The following is a 14,350-nucleotide window of genomic DNA, read 5'->3' as shown; positions in this document are numbered from 1 at the left end:
CCTCACAGGGAAAAGGGGAGATGTGTAATCCTGTAACAATCAGTTTGACCGGCAGAAGAAAGAGCTGGATCCATGTACTGCTCAGGGCAAGCAAGGAGAGACACTAGTTCTTGGAAAAAGGCAAACAAGAAAGACACAAAAGCAACTTTTTGTGATTATGTATCAAGTGCTGTTACTAGATTTAACACATCCGATGCAAACACAATTAATTGTCTGTGTAATTAAGCATCTACATAGGCCCTAAATTTTATTTAAGAAAGAGGAAGGGGCTCTAGCCTGGGAAGAATTATGAAGTCAGAGAAAAATWGTGGAAAATATACACTTTCCTCTGTATTAAATGACCAGTTCAAAAGAACAAGTGACAACCCTCCCCTCCTCCATTATATGGATACATCACAAGCAAAAAGAAAATAACCACAGAAATATRAGTAACAAAACCACCACACATAAGAACATATGGTCTTCCTTTTTCCTTTCAAAAAATACACAAAYTCTCATCCAAAAATACATCAAATTATAATGAAAACATACATCCTTACTGCAAATAACTACCCTGCTAGCAAAACACAGTATTCTCTTTATCTTTTCCTATATTTTGATCACCTTTGGTCTTTTTTATTCAACTTACACCTTTACCAACAGATAGCAAGTTAYACTAGAAGATCAACCTCCTTTTTAATTAAATTAATTGTAGACATTGTTTACCCACTGAAAACAACATATTAAATGTTTCAAATTAAGCATTCGCTTACAAAAAAAGCTAGAAAACTCATCCTTATACTACAACATTGTTAGATTTTTAAGCAAAAATACCTGTTTAAAGGAGAAGCCACTGCTTACACTTGCCTAAACAGCTACCCAAGACATCCTTGTGTATTCACAATCATTTAAAGATAGGATATTTGTCCTATATCTTATCTGACTTTCKCTATAATATGCTGGTACAGGGTTTATATAGCAGTGCACACCAGTCTGAACAGCTACAATACCATAAATATTTCACTCTTAGTTTCTATTTGCTTTGTAAATCTATCACTGCTCAAATGAGAAACCATTGCTGCTCTCATCCTATTTAGTATTAGCTTACCAAAGCAAAAAAGGAAAAAAAATATTTAAAAAAAAAAAAAGAAAGAAATAAAAAGAAAAGGAAGAAAAATCCTCTTCTCCCCTTTCCCCAAAAAAAAAAAAATAAAAATAAAATAAAAAGAAAGGGAAGAAAAATCCTCTTCAAATCCTCTTCTCCCCTTTCCCCAAATCTGATTTCTGGTCTTAAAATACTTTTACAGATTTACAGCTGCAAATTATCCTACATCACAAGCTGATTGTTCTCCCCCAAATCTCAATAAAACCAAATTGTATCCCTTTTGAAAAACAGGCTAAGTGATAGTGCTTTGGGTAGGAAGGAAAGAAGGAAAGAAAACCCAGATTTCAGAAATACACCACCAATTGTGCTCTCTRTGAAAATATATTCAGAGTTTTAAAGTAGTATTTTACATCCAAATTTAATGTTATTATTTTACTTYATGAAATAAATCCAGAGAACTGTTCTTCAAATCATGCATTAACTGAAAGAAACAATTTTTTCCCAGAAATGTAAAGGAGCAATCTTGTCAACAACATGATAAATCTAAATACACATACAGACCTTGAATTATCTTCATGACAAAATGAAAAAARTTACCATTTAATCCCCTCCCCCAGCAAAATTCTCTTTCCTGATTATAATTTCCAAAGGTAGAGAGTCATARTATAACATAGTATAACATAACAACAATCCAAAGATTTAGTGAATCCTGCTCTGCTACTTCTTACTTGTAGGATTCAGTCCGTCAGAGTTGACAGTGGCTCAGAAGAACATCTATGAGTGTTTGGTAAGTTAAAATCAGTGGCTGTTTCTTCTAGGAAAACAAGACACCAGCATAATATTTTTTGTAATACTCCTCACAAGCAGATTCTGAGCTCACCCCCAACCGAATAAAAGGAAAATGAGTCAATGAGTCCAACCCTACCTCCACAAACCTATTTTTTTATTAAACAGACAATTACACTCCAATCCTTTCTTCCTACTTACCTGCAGATTTTTCAACTGGAAAGATACTATGATTTACCTCTCCAGGTTCTCTTGTAAGGATTAAATGAAATGGGACACTGTAGTAACTAACAGGAATATTACAGAATCCTAAATCAATCCATATATTAAAATACTTAGAAGGAATTACAAAATCTAACTGCCCTTAGCTTTAGCACTTAACTACACAGGCGCACAAAAATAAAATCATAGAACAAAATTCATGATCTGGGAAAAGAGCATTATAAAGCATTTATAGTAATAACCAGAGATCCATAAATAAAAWTTTTTAAAAGGGAGAGAAGCACACACTTACTTGTGTTTTGGTCAAGGAAAATTCACTTTTGATCCCAGTCTTCACTTCTTCAGGTAACAACGCTTATTTTCCGATTTAAGCAGAGAACAAACCATAAGCTTCTCAAYGGGCATAATTTATGTTAACACATAATAATTTTCCAGACTCACCTGGTTATTTGTGCTCCAAGTGTGGAAGAAAAGGAGACAAACATTAACTATAAAACAGTATCATCCACTTGATAACAACTAAATGTACGCAACATATTTATGCTTCTACTTTGAAAAAAAAATCTATTTTAAGAGTTGGTATTGCACATGAAAGTGCACATTGCACTTGAAAAACCTGTATATTGCCACATACCTTAACAAGTTGAAGCTAAGATCCAGCCTTTTTGCCATATGTCCATATTTTCTTCCTAGGAATTCTGGAATTTCTTCACAGTCCTGACTAATGTAGGACACCTGAGAATTGGAAGCAACCAGGAAACATTTCATGAGTAGGTTTAGTTTCCTGTCCACATTGTGTCTCATTGAAAAAATGATAACGTGCAATACAGAGAGTTGTCATTACAGATTAAAAAATACATACATTTTACAGCTATAAAATGCATCATACAGTTTCATTTTCCTGATGATACCATCAACTTAAAACTTTATTACATCTATAGTCTTTATGTACGTTTTGTCTCCTTCCAGGTAAAAATATTTTGATTAAATGTATCACATTTCTTCTGTTCCACTGTTAATACTTTGATCTACTACTACTTCTGATTACCATTCTGATTACCATTCCAGAAGAAATTTGTTTGAAGGATCAGAAGCCATCCAAAAGATCTTTCAGTTTGGCCCTCCATATACAACAAACAAAGATTGTTTTTTAAATCTTGGTGCAGAAATACCTAAGCAGTGCCAATCCATTCTCCCAACCATTCCTCGAGAAGATTATTACTGTTACATCCCAGGGACAGAGCAAGAGGGCTGCCCATAACCTGAAAAATGAAGCATGCAGCTTCTTTTCAGACTGTCATGGAAATCTCAAAGATTTCTGAATTCACCACCTATGACCAGATCACGTTTCTCCTTACCCCTCACATATTTGTAAATGCCTTTTTTCTTTTTCATACCACACCACCTTAAGCAAACCCAGGATGAATTAGTAGTAGCAAAAAAAAAAAAAAAAACCCAGTTTACTCAATTTCTGTTTGTTTTTATTTGCTTTTAGTGAGGATGAAGTGAGTGATCATATTTCCAGAAAAACACAAAAAGTAAAGCAGCTAAACTTTTTCTATTATTTCTGCTATACTGTTTTAAGTCATTGGTTTGATTTCTTCAAAGAAACCCCACAAAGCTTTTCAAAACTATTGTCAAGAATTCTATACATCTATATGGGCAAATCCTTTCAGGGTTCAAAACACTGACATTTCAGATTTTGTGCCATGGCAATCTTAGTTTCCCTTAATAGCCAACTTGCTGGTCAAGCACTGTGTTAGATCACCATCTATACAACAATGTTATTACCTACATGTTTAATATGAAGTCAATTTCAATACTATATTCCACTAGTCTAAAATATGTTAGATGAAAAATATGCAAAAAAAAAAAAAGTCCATCAAACTTTGTTTTGATACTTCTGCTCAAACAGAGACTCCTCTGCAGAACAGACTGACAGTATGTACTTTTGCAAGTCAACCTGGTCTCCTACGCTCTAAAAACGATTGCATCTGATAATACTATATGGCATCCCATTTAATTCATTTTGTTCAATAACTTTAACAGATAAAGCTGACAACAGTGACATAATTTTTATGAGCAGAAAACAGGTAGCTTGAAGCTCAGTTTAACAACTTCTACACCTTGTTAAATCAGACCTGCTCTTGCAATATATTCTGGTACCAGACACACATGACTTCAGCAAATATAAGGACAAAAGGAAAAGAAACTGGTTTGGGTAGTTAGCATCCTAATGGTTTGGTGTAACAGAAAATGTTTTGCAGACTTTACTGAATTAAATATGTCAGGGTTTTCCTCCAGTTTACATCTAAGATAATTACGATGCATTTTACAATACACACAAAGGTATGTATGAAAGAATTGTTTCATTCTTCCCTGAATGGTTGATTTCTTTAAATTAATGCTTGCAAGCCATTTGAAAGACATCACATTAACAGCTTAATAATACTTTGGATTAAGCATTTGGTTCAATGTAAGACATTCAAACAGAAATTACTAAAATATGATGCCCATTAACACTAGGAGGGAAAGACTGTCTTGAGCAACTACAAATATAGCAAGAGCACAGACCCTCACTTTGCTTTTCASCCAGGGAGCAGCAGCGGAGAAGGAGCAGGGCACTCTGGCCTACTACACTGCTTCAGAAACTTACCTGGCCATAAGTGCTCTAGCTCCACAAGAACAGAAGTTGAAGAAAAAGGTCCATACAAACGTGGTTTAGAGCWCACAGGAAGCAAAATACATAACATGCTGCAAAGCTTCAGCCTTTAAACTGTTACAATATGCAAATATATTTACAAGTGGTACAAACAGATTATTCACAGGCACATTTGCAGATCATGTATTGTTATCGTGGTCTTTTAATGCTGAGCCCTTGTAAAGGCATTTTACTTCCACAGAGTTCAGCACATTCACTGTACAAGAGCGTATTTCAATWTAAAACAAATATTTATTTTTCCAGAAAACATACAAACGGCATTCAACTTCATACTTCTACACTCCATACACATGAATTTGCTTCAGATATCAAATAATTCTACAGAAATAACAACAGCAACTGCCAGCAATCCAAACATTATAAGCCTTTTTGAAAAAGTTTTCCAGAGTTATTTCCCCACTGTTTTGCTCTTTAGTCTTTGAACAACACTGACATAAAACAAGACTTCAATAGTCTGGACAAGAAAAGAAGAACATTTCTTCATTTTCATTTTTTCAGTTCAAAATCATTTACTCAGGAAACAATAAAATGCACATAATTCAGTATTCTTACTTTTGCTTCCATCTCAAATACCTTCAAAGTTAGCATGAGCTTTCAGGCACATATCCAGAGACATCACCACTGAGATGAGAGCAAGCACATTTTTCCCAAGACTCCAGCTCTTTGGCTGCAAGGCACATCAGATTTCTTAGATTTTTCTATACCAGTCACAGAATATCATGGATGCAAAGGTTTCTATTGCCTAATTCTCCAACTCAAATATAGCACAGGTTGGTCACAGTCAGTCATTCTTATTACTGGTGCCCTATTCGATATCCCACCAGAATGTTCCATTTCCCACAAAGGCCAGCATCAGATAGGCTATGTAGGCCTGAGATATTCTTGCAGACTCTTCAATACACTGTATGCAACTCAGGAAAAAGATATGTTTTTACAAAATATTTAAAATACAAGTTAACAATCAACAGCAGTTGCATCTCTGTTCTGCTTTAGTTTCAGAGGATATTATCATTAATCTCTGTGATCATTTTCCAATGATACTGTAATCTTAATAACCCATAGAATAACATCTTTATTAAGGAATGTCACCAAAAAGGTCAGGTATGAAGTCCCAATACTGCATATTCTCTCCCATTGAAGGGAATCATATCTGGAGAATATTTCCAGTCAGCTGAGCACTACATCCTACTCTCTGCTGTTAAAAGATTGTATGGTGGGCACATGGCCAAATTAAGGGCCTAAAGGCATGCTCAGGGGRAGAAGGCAGCATGTCCTCAGTGCCTGAGTGCACCACAGAGACCACAGGAACTGTTTCCTGCAGCAGTTGCAAAATGAGCCAATTGCCTTCATATCACACGCATATTTAAATTAATTCTACACAGAAACAGTGATCAGATCAAGGAAGCAGTTAGATGGAGAGAACCCTGGTTTAATGGCAAACCATTTACAAAAATAAGACAAGCTTCCTTTATTCTCTAAGGAGGAGGAATAAAAAAAGTTCTATTTTAGCCACAGGTTCAGCACTTAAGTCATCAACTTTTAGCCAGAATTTTTCTTAGTAGCCACACAAGGCACTGGGTAAAGGCCAGCAGGATGTGTTATATTTCCCAACTTCTCTCTAACCAAAACGAAACGGACGGAGCGTTCACTTTCAGGAGGAACAACTGTCAGCAGAGTTCCCCGTCAGCTCCCTCCCGCAGCCGGGCACGCCGCAGGGAGCAGGGGCGGTGGGATGGGAGCCGCGGGTCCGCGCCTGCCGCCCGTGAGCAGGAGCCGGCAGCGGCGCTCCGTTACCCGCCGGCGATGGGAGCGCACGGCGGGCGCACAGCCCCGCGCCGCGGGACGCTGAGCACACCCCCGGGGCCGCCCGCAGATGGCGGGGGCGGGGCGGATGCTCAGCGCTTTCCTTTCGGCGCCCTGGGGACAGCGCGGCTGCGACAGAGGCGATACCTGCGCGGCGTCCCGCGGCGCGGTGCGGCTGCAAACTAAAGCCGGTCCCCTGCGCGCCCGCCGCCCCCACTGACCGGGAGCGGCGCCGGCAGAGCGGCGGCAGCCAGCGCGGAGCTGGGACAGCCGCTCCCGGTGCCGGGGGCGGGGACGCGCCGGCAGGTGGGGCCGCGGACACCTACCTGTGCTCCGCTCACCACGACCCCCGCCATGGCTGCGGTGGCCGCGCCGGAGGTTCCGCGGGCTCGGGGCCGGGCCGGGCCGCCGCCGCCGGGCACAGTCAGCTGACGCGGGCGGAAGCGCGGCCGGGCCGGGGGCGGTAGCAGCGCGGAGCTCCCGCCGCCTCCTGCAGCCGGGCCGAGGGCGCTGCCACGGCCCCGGGCGGCACCGGGGCGCAGACGGGCGTGGGGCTGGGGAGCCTGGCACGGCCCGAGGTCCGCGTGGCCAGGCCACGGTCATTCCTGTCCGGCGGCCGCGCCAGGCCCCCCTGCGACATCCTACCTGGAAACAAGTCCGAAGCGGCACACAGCGACTGCCGCGCCTCACAGAGTAAGTTAGATTAGGAAAGAACTCTTAGACCAGCCMGTCCAACCTAGGACCGAACGCCACCATGCCAGCTGGACCACGGCATGAAGTGCCACKTTCGGTGTTTCCTGTACACCTCTCGGGTCGGTGACTCCACCACCTACCTGCCTGRGCATCTCATTCCTGTTTAATCCATTTCTGTGAAGAAATTTCTCCTAATGTCCAACCTAACTCTTCCCAGGTCCAGCTTGAGGCTACATCCTAAGCTACATCCTCTCGCCATTTGCCTGAGAGATCGACCTCCACCTTTCTAAACTCTCTTTTAAGCTCTCCCCACCCTTCCTGCAAGCCTTCTCCAAGCTAAACAAGCCCGRCTCCCTCACATGCTCCTTATAASACTTGTGCTSCAGACCCTTCCCAGCTTCCCTGCTCTGTTCAGCGCCGGGCCAGCACCACRTCCTGGGCGCTAATGGTGTTGGAGTAGGCCAGAAGAAGGGAGGGAAACAGCCAATCTGTGACACTGACAAGAACTGGCGCTCRGATTTCATTTCCCGTGAAAAGCAAGATGACTTGGAGCACTATCTGGACTGGCTTTCCACCTACTAAGCACCTCATTAATTCGTAGCATAAAGCATAACTTGCCCTTGAAGAGATGTATGTCACTAGTAAAGCAACACCTACAGAAAAAAAAATAAATAAAAACCAAACCTGCTATCTCTCCAGGAGAGGTTCACATCCTCATAGCAAATTTTTTTTTTTTTGGTCTCTAGAACACAGGGTAATTAGTGTAGAAACCAGAAATGCCTTCAGAATTATCAGAAAAGCCTGCCAAACTAGTCTCTCCAGGACATAAGAATTTCTTAATTAAAATAATGGCATGATGGTAGGTTATTACTATTTAGGTAGACTAGAGGAGCTGAAGGTTTTCTGTAAGAATTTTATATGAGACTTTTAAAGGTTTCCCAAGCTTGGATCCTAAATCCTATTAGTCATCTACCTACCTCTTCAGCTGCCTAAGCACCTTTAAAAATCKGGCTCATTTTTCCCCTTTATTGCTAATATAGCATAACTCACTCTTGCTGAAAGCAGAGGCACATGCTGTGAGGTGAAAYAAGTTTCAGAAGGATATGTATTCCTCGCTGCAAACCACTTTCTTGAGTTTATTCAGAGACACAGCAGAAACCAATACTGTACTTGCTGCTCTGCCTCTTAGCATCAACAGAATAAATTCTCRGTGCCGCTGTGGCACTACACCTTCTCTACAGCCATCCCTCCTTTTTTGCTGACTRCTGGACAGGAAACACGGAGCAAATAGCTGAGGAGAAAAACGTTCCTCCCCCACCCTTGTTGCTTTAATGTATTGTATTAGAAACGTCAATGGGCCAACATGCATAAAAATCAAGATACAGCCAATGAATAAATCACACCAATGCTTTGCGTGATCTAATTTTCTTTGTATCATATAAGACAGAGAAGAATCAAACCCTTTAGCCACAGCAAATAAGCTGATCCTATACTGATGAATAAAAGTTCTGTTTCTCTAAGTAAGGGTTTTCCATGCAGGCATACTTGCTGGTTCAGGTCATCACTCAGCATGTTTCAAATGATCAGTGCCTTTATTTATCTGTTAGATTATATAGTAAATAACATATGCCAAGAAAAACAAGTRCTATGTGAACTGTAAATTTAAACAAAGCCATACATTCTCCTCCTTATGTATCTCCTTTTTTTAATCTCTCTTTTAGCTACAAGCCTGTGGTTCCCACCAGAATGAACTTGCACAGCTGAAGGCTCAAGTGACCCACTGCTACAGTTAGCTGTATTTGTCTTAATGGAGTAAAATCAGTTCAGTACTACACTTGTATGAAATTGGAATAACTATATTGAAAACAATTTAGGACATCATTATCTGTATTATTAGGATTAATTTTAGTAGAGTGCTAGCTGTCATTTTAGAGTTACCTACAAAGAAAAAAAAAATCCCTGCCTGAATCGTTTACAAAATAACCCACACAAATAATAGCAAGTTTGGGGGTTTTTTTCCAGCTTCTTACATTGCCAGTTACATTAACCTGCCATTGATCCTCCTACTTACTAGGCAAGACTTTGTCTAGAGGGAAGAGTTGCAGGTGCAGCTCCCTAAACTGGGTGACTTAAATTGACTTTATCATCTCTTCAATCAACTGAGCTGAATTTTGTAAATTACAAAAACAACTTAAGGAGGTGGCAAACTGTTTTAAGTGYGCCAGGCTTATAGTCATTCTTTTGAAACCAGTTCAACGTTTGCTTGTACAGACATGGCCTAGATTGTTATCTGCCATGGATAAATAATAGATCCAAATCCCGTGGTGTGTTACAAAAACGGAGTGCTACCGACCACAGTGACAAAATGGGACTATCATACTGTACAGGAAGGGAAAAACAAAACTCCCTGGAACAGAGGCGAGGAGAAGAGCGATGACAGTCTTGTTGTGATGCTTTCCTAGACTTTGAAAATTTACAATCTCAAAAATCCTAATTCTGCTGCCAGWTTCCTACAGGATGATTGGTGAACTTCTCAAACTTTGTATTTTTAAAGTTTGCTTTATTCCCTAATTTCTTAGGTACCCATCACTTGCACCCAATTTTCAAAAGCAATGAAAACTCACAGCTGTCTTCCACTGAAGGACTATTTTGTAACATGTWATCTGAAGTTGTAACAAAGTTACAACAGTCTCAGATTTCAGGCTTCTGGGTCAACGTGCTCATTAGTTTATGCCCCATGTTGTTAGGAAGCTAAAATCCATCACATTGCTATGGAAATACCGGAGGGCTTTTCCAGCTTTTGAGCCTGCTGATCATTAGTGTCCCTTATAGCACAGATTCTGGATGAACATGAGGCAGCCTCTGAGTTTAGGTTATTTTTCACCTTACCACATGTGTTTGTGTTTCTGAGCATCCCAAAACGTTACCTTCTTGAGTCCTGCCCCACACAACCTACATCATCTGAAGATTTTATTTAGCTTTGATAGAGCTGCTAGAGTAAAGCCTCAAAGGACTTATGTTTTTACTTATACAATATATTTTTTCAGTAGTTACTCAGAAGCTGAAAGTTTTGTGAGGATTCTTTGGAGAGATTAAGATAGTTTACATGACAGTTGTCCATCACTGACCTTTGAAATGTCTATTTTACAGTGTATTTATTTGGAAAGTATAAACATCACTTTTTTATTTAAATAATCAGTTTCACTGCAGTTAGATGGAGAAGGTGGCACTTCTGTATGGGCCATTCGGATATTATTTCCTATGATTTTTAACAGAGTATTGCCAAAACTGCTTGATATGTGAATTACATRCAGAGAAAAACAAAATGGATTTTAAAAAAATATGGAGTTTTTGAGCTACATTAATATGCTCAGTACATCTTTTGTACACACACATGCATATATATGCTGAGCCGTTCTTTGAATAAAGAGCATTATATGTGCTAAATAATACCTGGAAACCAGCTCCAAACAACTGGGAAGCAATGTGTTGGAAACACGGTAAATACCCATTAGATTGCCACTTACAAATAAGTTCTTCGTGTGATAAAAAAGCTTTATGTCATTTTAGAAGCCAGTTGCTTAAAATATGTACTCAGTTACAATTAGGAGTAAAATAATTAGCTAATACAAACTAGTAAATATGGCATAGCACCAAGCACCAAATTAATTATGTCGCTTCATATAAAGCCTTTGTACACAAGTATTTCCCTATCTTCAATGAACACTGAATTGAGGAAGAAAGGAGGAAATAATAGCAATCCTAACTCTTTCATTAACTGAAAGTTATAAAAATATTTGAGTTAATCAAAATGCTCTGTTTTCCAGCTTGCAGCATGCTATGYATGTATGCCTACATGTACATGAATGCAATTATCCTATATTTCAGAGTAAGTTAAATAAACTGTTGTCTACTTAAAAAAAAAAAATCAAAACACCATATATATATATATAATTTCTCCTGACAAAATTGTGTGTTTAAGCAAGCTGAGTTTTCTGAAGCAAATATTTTCAGATACAAAATCCTAGCCAAGTAACAGAATTCTTCCAACTTGACCTTCAGAAAATTTGGCTCGCAGTTTACCGATAATACTCATTTTCTTGATGGTCACGATGAAAACATTGTCTCAAAATATTTGTTAATAAGTATCCACAGCAAAATAATATKAATAAAAACTGAATCGATTTAGCTGAATAAGATTGACTGTAGAACAAACATTTTTCACTGTATTACCAGAGGAACRTTTTATTCATATGTAGCTTTACTTACACCTGTTTTTAATCACAAATAGTTAAATAGGATGTTTAATGTCCAGACTAATAACTTCAGATGTCTCCCAGGAAACAGCATCACTAGCACTCCCTGCTGTGAAACATGCAGGAAAAAAACATGACAGAAAGAAGATAAAATACAATAAAGTATGTAGTTTAGTCCTACAGAAAGAAATACAGTAATGATGATGTCATTTGCCATTCCTAAGATGAACTGCTGGAAATTAGGTTTCTTCTTTCCTATCTCCAAACTATTTCTCATACTACCACTTACAAAGATATGTAACAGCCAATGATAAACAGATTAAAGGGATCTGAAAAGCAAGTTATGCATATGTATTCAATACACTATGCAYCTTTTCTTGAACAGTATTAGTATGACATGAGTGATACAGTGCTATAAAACTTGGAGATAAGAACATCTGAGTGACATCAAAGTGTTGGGTTTTTTTCCAGACGTGTATGCCCATGCTGGAGTTTTTGAAACTCTGCAGGATAGATTTGTCCAGAAAAGCAGTCAATGAAAATTGGTTATCTCATATAGGCCCATGTAATGACTCTGGGCTTGCTTTGAGTCTCCTACTGTTAACTAATGGCCTTGATTTACATTTTTCCTTTCTTGTAGAAAATCATAAGAGAAAGATAGGGGGTTATTTTTTTTTACATTCACCTAGAGTTTTTGAGTTTTGTCCTTTCCTGCAATACAAAAGCAGAATGYCCAATCTGAAATATTTCCTACTTCTTGTATTTTGGCTCTTTCATTCCTCCACTGTCCCCAGGAAAAGCAGAATTATGTCCAAAACCATCTCTGGGATATATTTGATTATTATTTTCCTATTATATGGCAGAAATGTGGTATGAGCACAGTGAGGCTACATGGCCATTGTGAATTAATGCAGCACATAAGCTCACTCACTGTTTTATTGCAAAGGCACCCTGAAGTTCCACATCTTCTGATGTCTTTGAAAAGCTTTATTTTGTAATGTTGTTAGCATTCTTTTAAGGTAAGTTTATGTACATACTTTAAAATGCATTATTCTATAAGCTGAGTTTTCAAAAAACAAAACAACATAAAAGCTTTGACGACAGGAAAAAAATACTTTCCTAAAGTTGGTACTCAGTAATCTCATTTCACTTCCAGTAAAGTTAATGACAGTCTTGTTGACCATGGCATGACCCAAATACAATTAAAAATCCCTTATGTTACATTATATAGCACACTATAGATATTAGGTTAGAATTATGTTTAATAAGTTAGATGCTCAACAGCTAAGACGTAAATAACAGTTAATTGTGCCATTTATTTTTGGCTTCTCATAAGGTATGTTGTGGTAAGTTGTTTTGTGGTGGGTTTTGGTGTTTGATTGGGTGGGGTTTTTAATACTCAGAATTCTGTTTCCTTTAGACTATAGAATGGACAGAGATAAGTAAATTATCTCAACCAGGTACAATATCACTGAGCTCTTCAATGCACTCTATTACCAGAACTTCCAGCACTTTTAACACCCTTATTCTCACTCTATGCCAGGAAAACAGAAAAATCCACTTATCCTACAAAAACAGGAACTGGGGCACAGAATGCATACTTTATTTGCATAAAAACTTATATTAACTATCTGCAGTCACCTAGGAAACTGAACTACACCTCACAAGACTGATGTCTGATACTCTAACTGTACACAATACTTTGTCTTGCCTTGTCTTGTTTGGTGTAGGTATTGCATAACAAAAATTGTTATTTCCAGTAAAAAGATGGCCAAGAAACAAATTCATTATTCTGAGTAGTCTAGAGTTGCAGCAAAAAAGTTATTCCAAGATAAAGGGTGATTATGGTTCTCTATCCCATCTATAGCACACAGAAGAAAGAAGCTGACATGGACCCTCTGCAAACTTTTTAGATTGTTGCAAGATTTGGACMTGTTGCCAAAACTAAACATACAGCACAAACCAAATATGAGAAATTGCATTTTTCAGTACCTTATAATTCATGTAATCTTAATGTTGGGGTCTTTTCCCATAAAGCCCTCAAAGGATGCCGGGATTATCCTTCTGCCAAGTTTCAAAGTCCTGTTGCTAATCATGGAGGCACCAAATACTCAATAATAAGATCATAAAAAATTTTAATTTGATGGAATTCGGTAAGCTTGGTATGGAAGATTTGCTACAACTTCTACTATAATTGCATGTTGCGCAAATACACAGATTATTTTTTTCCAAGCCTAAAATGACTGACTCACAACAGACCCGAAGTGTTATACTTCCCTAAAATCCATTATGTATAGGTGAATTTCAGGTTGGCTGGCTGCACAATCATGGGAAAATAAATTGCAATACTTAAGTAACTGTGYATCTCTGGGCATTGATGCTTGCTCATAAGAATGCAGCAATCAGAACTCGGGGAAAAAAAGTATTAAATCTAGGACAAAGTCTAATTTGAGGCCATCCAACACTGCAGTTCTATTCAAAATAACAGATTTGAGGTTCACTGAGGTATTTTCTTGTTACAGGTCTCTGTCACAATGTCTGGGGCAGCAACTGTCTGTCACACTRTGCTGGTTTCAAAGACAAAACAAAATTATTGCAGGAAGTGCTTGAATACAAAGGTCAAAAACAAAGAATGTGGGTGCAGAGGCCAGAGCAGCTTTAGTTGAGCTGCTCTCTCTTGTTCCATCTGTCTTGGCAGCTCACTGAAGAACTAAATTACCAGACTAGCCAGAGAAGTTTTGGGGTTTTGGTTTTTTGAGGGGGGTTTATGGGGCTGGCCTTTCC

General features: G+C 38.7%; 1 protein-coding gene across 1 annotated transcript in view; it reads right to left on the bottom strand.

The window, feature by feature from the left end:
- Nucleotides 1–14,350, bottom strand: part of LRMDA (leucine rich melanocyte differentiation associated) — a 448,666-nt gene that overhangs the window by 329,731 nt on the left and 104,585 nt on the right. Inside the window, exon 5 of the mRNA XM_057375873.1 lies at nucleotides 2,727–2,827. Within this exon, the coding sequence (XP_057231856.1) occupies nucleotides 2,727–2,827 (101 nt within the window). The remainder of the gene's footprint in view (nucleotides 1–2,726; nucleotides 2,828–14,350) is intronic.

The sequence above is a fragment of the Malurus melanocephalus genome, unplaced genomic scaffold, assembly GCF_030028575.1.
Source record: "Malurus melanocephalus ecotype Western Australia unplaced genomic scaffold, MMel_1.1 scaffold_261, whole genome shotgun sequence".
Classification (NCBI taxonomy): domain Eukaryota; kingdom Metazoa; phylum Chordata; class Aves; order Passeriformes; family Maluridae; genus Malurus; species Malurus melanocephalus.
The sequence above is the reverse complement of the archived record's forward strand: the minus strand, read 5'-3'. Positions and strand labels throughout refer to the sequence as shown.